Source organism: Thunnus thynnus, unplaced genomic scaffold (genome assembly GCF_963924715.1).
Source record: "Thunnus thynnus unplaced genomic scaffold, fThuThy2.1 SCAFFOLD_68, whole genome shotgun sequence".
In the NCBI taxonomy this organism is placed as follows: domain Eukaryota; kingdom Metazoa; phylum Chordata; class Actinopteri; order Scombriformes; family Scombridae; genus Thunnus; species Thunnus thynnus.
The window spans coordinates 66,966-72,446 of NW_027095899.1; the positions used below are offsets into that span (position 1 = coordinate 66,966).

Sequence of the window (5,481 nt, forward strand, 5' to 3'; positions counted from 1 at the left end):
GTGTCTACAAATTAGTACAAACTGCAATAAATACAATTGGCTTTAAAGCTGTTGGACAACTAAACATTAAAATTATAAAACTAATAAGTGTACTACTAAACTAATAAGTAAAAGTACACCACTAAACTATGAAATATTAAAATGTAGAATATTAAAACTATAAAATGTTGAAATTAAAAATCTTAAAAGTAATAAACTTTGACCCTAATAGCTTCCTTTGCTGCACAGTGTACAGTCTTTTCCTTTTAGGTAGGGAGGAGAAACTTTCCCCTTGCTCAACGTGTCGCGGGGGAATCTGGCCTGACGTTACCGCGCAGTGACGCAGGGAGACGCAGGGTCTTCTTCGTCGCGAGGCTCGTTCGGTCTGCTCGCTCGTCCTTTCGGGAGCCGCTATACTCTGTGGGCCGCCAATCTCCGCTGCTTACTGGTAAAAAGAGGGAAAAAACGGCAGTAACTAGTCTTCACCGCTTGTGCCCAAGAGTACTTTGCTCTCTTTAACTCAAATAATCGTTGTATGTGTTGCGCTGTAGTACTCTGGGAGACTTCTTATATTCGCGCTGGGGAGCCTGTGGTTACTTTTCTCTCAATCTCCAGACAAAATGAAATATACTGGCAACGAAACAAACAAAACAAAACAAACAAACAACAACAACAACAACAAAACCCAGCAAACTTTCAGTAAGCCACACAAATAATATTCTTCCAATGTTCGAAAAAGGCGTAGGATGAAGTAGAGAACTTTTCTAGTCCTACCCCTTTTTTTTTTTTTTAATTTTTTTTAGTTTACTTTATTGATCCAATGTCTGTGAAGTACAATAGATCAATCAGGTGCAGGCATGAATGTATTATTATAAATATGTTTATACGTCCATGGGCGCAGGTATTCAGTAATTATCACGCAAAAATCATGCAATATAAAATAACCACAGCAAACCATAAGAAATACATGTGACATATGCAACGATTTCAGATCTCTGCAGACTTTTCGTGGGTAATATCTGTTTAAATTCATATTAATTTACTACACTGAAAAGAAATAAATTAATATTAGCTTATTATCTACTTGCCAATCTTGCCAACACACACTACTACTTATTATCGTCTGTATGCGATGTTTTGTTCCTTCAGGTGCTGAGTGATAGTGAAAGTGAAAGTGAAATCAGGCCAAAACTCTAAGAACACACACAATGGTGAGTAAATCCCACGGATAGTTGAATCATAGTAAATAGTCAGAGTACACATACCTCTCCCAAGTCTGAACACTTATTTTGTTTAATAGAAAATGGTTAGAATTTTTACCTCTTCGTCTGAATCAGTGTCTGCATGACAGATGAGTCAGTGATAGATAATCATGAGATACATGTGCCTGTACAGTAGTTCATGAGAAAATTGTGAAGAAAACTTTATAGTGGCCAAGAGTGATTATAACACTGTGATTTGACATTTCACAAGCAAATAGAAAAACAACATTTAACACCTGTTCAGTTCATTGAAGATGATTCTCATTAAATGGTCATTTTTGAAGATTCACAACAATCCAGGAGCTGACCGTTAGATATTTCAGTATCAAACAATAAGTTCTCATATGATCATCTGCTACATAGAGTCATTCTGCAGCCACTATATTAACAGTTAGTCCCTGATTTGTTCTTTACTTGTTTCATGGTAAATGCTGTTTGTGTAGGAATTGTGTGAATCTTATTGTATAGTGTTGGCGCCCTGCACACAGGAGCAACAATAGTGCACAAACATTAAAGGTGCTCTGTGGAGTTTTCTTGTAAACAAACAGTATTTTAAATTTTAAAAATGTATTTACATCCATCTTTACTGGCCTACAGTCTTCTTCTTCACTGCATTTGTCAGAATGAGAATCTGTTTTATTTGCCAAGTATGCAGCATTCAAAGAATGAGTCTTCAACATAGAAGAATAAAAATAAAACAAAAGTAAGGTAATAATACTAAAATACTAAAAGAAAAACAAAGTAATATTACAATTAATTTCAATTTTAATCTATTTACAGAATGTAATAATAACAGTTTTGAAATAGGATATAAAACTAGAAATGAAATATTGACTGTACAGAGGAAATATTAAACTGTGTTATGGAAAGAAGTGTATGAAATATATGAAGTTGACAAGAGAAAAAAAATAAATGTGGCATGTACAATAAATAATTAAATTACAGTGGATGTCAAAGGCAATGTACAATGTTGAATCCAGTTTGATGAAATATGTGAAAGTGACAAGAGCAGGGATGAAAAGAGGGATGTGAAATGTAAATTCCACTTTACAGTTCAGCTATTCTGGAAAGACGTTTTTATGGATCTCATTTGTACATTTCTGCGTTGTTCTGCAGATTACAGCCACCTGTAGATCCGGGGAAATGATAATATTGTGAAATGATTTGTAGGACTTGTATCGTGTCACCCGTGTGCACAACTCCAAAAATGGGGACCCACCCGCTCATAAAAAATTCTTCCATAGCCCTATTAGAGGTCAAAAACTCCACAAAAAAGCTCCACAAGGAACCTTTAAGAATGCAGGACAAAAAAAACTGACAAATTGCACAAATGGAGCTGAATATATAAATTAGACGCTCAGTGCAAACAAGCTTGAAAGCTACAGATGAAATGTTTTCCTCTTCATGTTTGTATGTTTGAACACAGGTACGGTAACTCTCTCTCTGCTAAAGTCCAGCGATGTCAAATCTGATCTGATTTGTATCCAAATGTACTAATTTCTTGATCTTCAAATCCAAGGGTGCCTCAGCAGCCAAGGAGGAAGAACCAGATCCTGGTGACTTGATAGAAATCTTCCGTGGTCTCTATCGGCACTGGGCTGTGTACATTGGTGATGGGTACGTTGTTCACTTGTTAGGTCCCGGTGAGTCATTTATTTATATTTCAGTGCCAGTACTGTCAAATCAATTTTATTTATATAATGCCAAATCATAACAGAAGTTATCTCAGACCACTTTTCACATAGAGCAGGTTTAGTCAGTACTCTTAAATTTACATAGACCCAACATTTTGAGCAAGCACTTTGTGACAGTGGCAAGGAAAAACTCTCCTTTATCAAGAGGAAACCTCAAACAGAACCAGACGCTGGGTGGGCAGCTAGAAAGACAGAGAGAGAGAGAGAGAGAGAGAGAGAGAGAGAGAGAGAGAGAGAGAGAGAGAGAGAGAGAGAGAGAGAGAGAGAGAGAGAGAGAGAGAGAGAGAACAATAATAGTAATAATAATAATGATAGAAATATGACCAATAATAATAATAGTAAAGCACAAAACTCCAGGGAAGAAGCCAAGTTAGCAACATGCATTAATGGGACTTGAATGCGTAGAGGGAGAAGAGCAGACAGTGTCATGGGAAGTCCCCTGGCAGTCTAGGCCTATAGTAGCATAACTAGGGGATGGACCAAGGAAAGCCGTGCCAGCCCTAACTATAAGCTTTATCAAAAAGGAAAGTTTTAAGCCTACTCTTAAACGTAGAGAGGGTGTCTGCCTCCTGGACTGAATCTGGAAGATGGTTCCACAGGAGAGGAGCCTGATAGTTGAAGGCTCTGCTTCTCATTCTACTTTTGGAGACTCTAGGAACCACCAGTAAACCTGCATCTGGGAGCGCAATGTTCTAGTGGAGTAACAGGGTAATATGAGCTCTTCAAGATATGATGGTGCCTGACCATTAAGGGCTTTGTAGGTGAGGAGAACCATCTTAAATTCTATCCTGGATTTTACAGGGGGCCAATGCAGAGAAGCTAAAATGGGAGAAATATGATCTAGTATTTGTCAGTATATGTACAGCTGAATTGTGGACCAGCTGGAGAGTCTTTAGAGACTTGTTAGGGCAGCCTGATAATAAGGAATTGGAATAATCCAGCCAAGAAATAACAAATGTATAGACTAGTTTTCCTGCATCTTTTTGAGACAGGATGTGCATGGTTTTTTAAAATATTACGTAGGTGAAAAGTCCCTGAAATGTGTTTTATGTGGGAGTTAAAGGACATATCCTGATCAAAGGTAACCTGAGACCAGGGTGATGCCATCTAGAGAAGCTATATCATTAGAAAATATGTTTCTAAGCTGTTTAGGGTAAAGCACAATAACTTCAGTTTTGTCTGAGTTTAGTAGCGGAAAATTGCAGGTCATCAAGTTCTTTATGTCCTTCAGTCATTCTTGAAGTTTAGTTAACTGATTGGTTTCATCTGGCTTTCAGAAGGTTTCTTGAATGCCCGAGTAAAGAAAGAAAAACTCCAGGATGTGGTCAACAACAACAAGTGGGGAATAAATAACCTTCTCGACGGCATATACAGACCAAGGCCAATCAGGAAAATTGTGGAAGTGGCCCTTTCGTGGGTGGGTAAGGATGTGGAGTACAGTATCTCTGACTGGAACTGTGAACACTTTGCCACCAAGTGCCGTTACGGCAAAGCCGAGTCTTTTCAGGTATGTAGGTGGATCCACAATATGGAATTTGCTTCTGGATGGTTTATATGGATTTAAAATGTCAAAATAAATAAAGAAACCAGGAAATTAAGTGAATTAAAATACACAGTTTATTTTTCCCCATTTATATATGCATATACTGTGTCATAATCAAATGAGATTTTAAAAGGATAATTATATTTATTTAATAACTGAATGTATTGTTATTGATTGTGATGTGACTTTAGAGGGGAAAGAAGTGTAGGATAATATTATGATTTACATTAAAATAACTATCTACCAGTCAATACAGTATTTCATGTGTTCATATGTGAGTGGGGGTTTTAAATCAGATTTACAATAAAAGTGAGTTCCAGAGTTATGGATTATTTTAATATATCAGTATTCTAACTTTCTTACAACTAAATTCATGTTTTGTGTGTCTGTGTGTTATCTGCTGGCACAGGTGATAATGACACAGTCGATGGTGCCAGGGGCTACAGCAGTTGCAGATGGTGTAATGAAAGCTTGTAGATTTCTAGGAAATCCCCTCATTGGAACATCAACTTCAAACTCTCACTCTGCTGAACTTATTCCTGTGTCAAAGGGCCCAAATGTTCCCACCCTACCCTTGCGAAAATAAACATATACGAGTATACTTCCATATCTACTCTGATTTAATGCATTTAAATTGTGTTATTTGGACTTACTAACATTGTACTTAATGTATAAACAGTATAGAATATATATATGTAACTGTGTGTGATTGCTGTCAGCCAGTGCCGGGGTTGCAAAAAGATTTACAGCAAGATGTTTCATTTCTACAAAATTCAAATGGTCACAGCACCTCCCAGTGGCCACCCAGAGGAAAAATTTGCTGCTCACAATAGTCTTTTCTTTGTCTCATCAGAAATAAATTATCATCTTATTTAGAGATAACTGAATTCTGACTTGTCTCTCCTAACACAATTATTGTCTACATTTGGTATCAAATACATCTTATGTGTACCTGATGTATGCATTTTATTCATTTATTAATATAGGGGCAGTGGAGAGATGA

The 5,481-nt window shown here is 36.9% G+C and overlaps 1 protein-coding gene across 4 annotated transcripts; it reads left to right on the top strand.

Annotated features, from left to right (window-relative positions):
* Positions 1-251: 251 nt before the first annotated feature.
* LOC137178766 (phospholipase A and acyltransferase 4-like) lies at positions 252-5,202 on the top strand. Of its 4 annotated transcripts, none has more exons than XM_067583983.1 (5): positions 252-427; positions 1,129-1,190; positions 2,761-2,858; positions 4,213-4,442; positions 4,888-5,202. In XM_067583983.1, exons 3-5 carry the CDS (start codon positions 2,855-2,857, stop codon positions 5,062-5,064), a joined length of 411 nt encoding a protein of 136 aa, XP_067440084.1. In that variant the 5' UTR covers positions 252-427; positions 1,129-1,190; positions 2,761-2,854; the 3' UTR covers positions 5,065-5,202. The 4 variants fall into 4 exon arrangements, with proteins under 4 accessions (XP_067440084.1, XP_067440081.1, XP_067440082.1 ...); XM_067583980.1 differs by having other exon boundaries at positions 259-427; positions 2,761-2,884; XM_067583981.1 differs by lacking the exon at positions 252-427 and adding an exon at positions 434-678 and having other exon boundaries at positions 2,761-2,884.
* The last annotated feature ends 279 nt before the right edge of the window (positions 5,203-5,481 follow it).

Coding starts and splice junctions, on each gene's coding strand:
- LOC137178766 (XM_067583980.1), top strand. Junction 2,885..4,212: donor TGTTCACTTGTTAGGTCCCG/GTGAGTCATTTA, acceptor TCTGGCTTTCAG/AAGGTTTCTTGAATGCCCGA. Junction 4,443..4,887: donor GCAAAGCCGAGTCTTTTCAG/GTATGTAGGTGG, acceptor CTGCTGGCACAG/GTGATAATGACACAGTCGAT.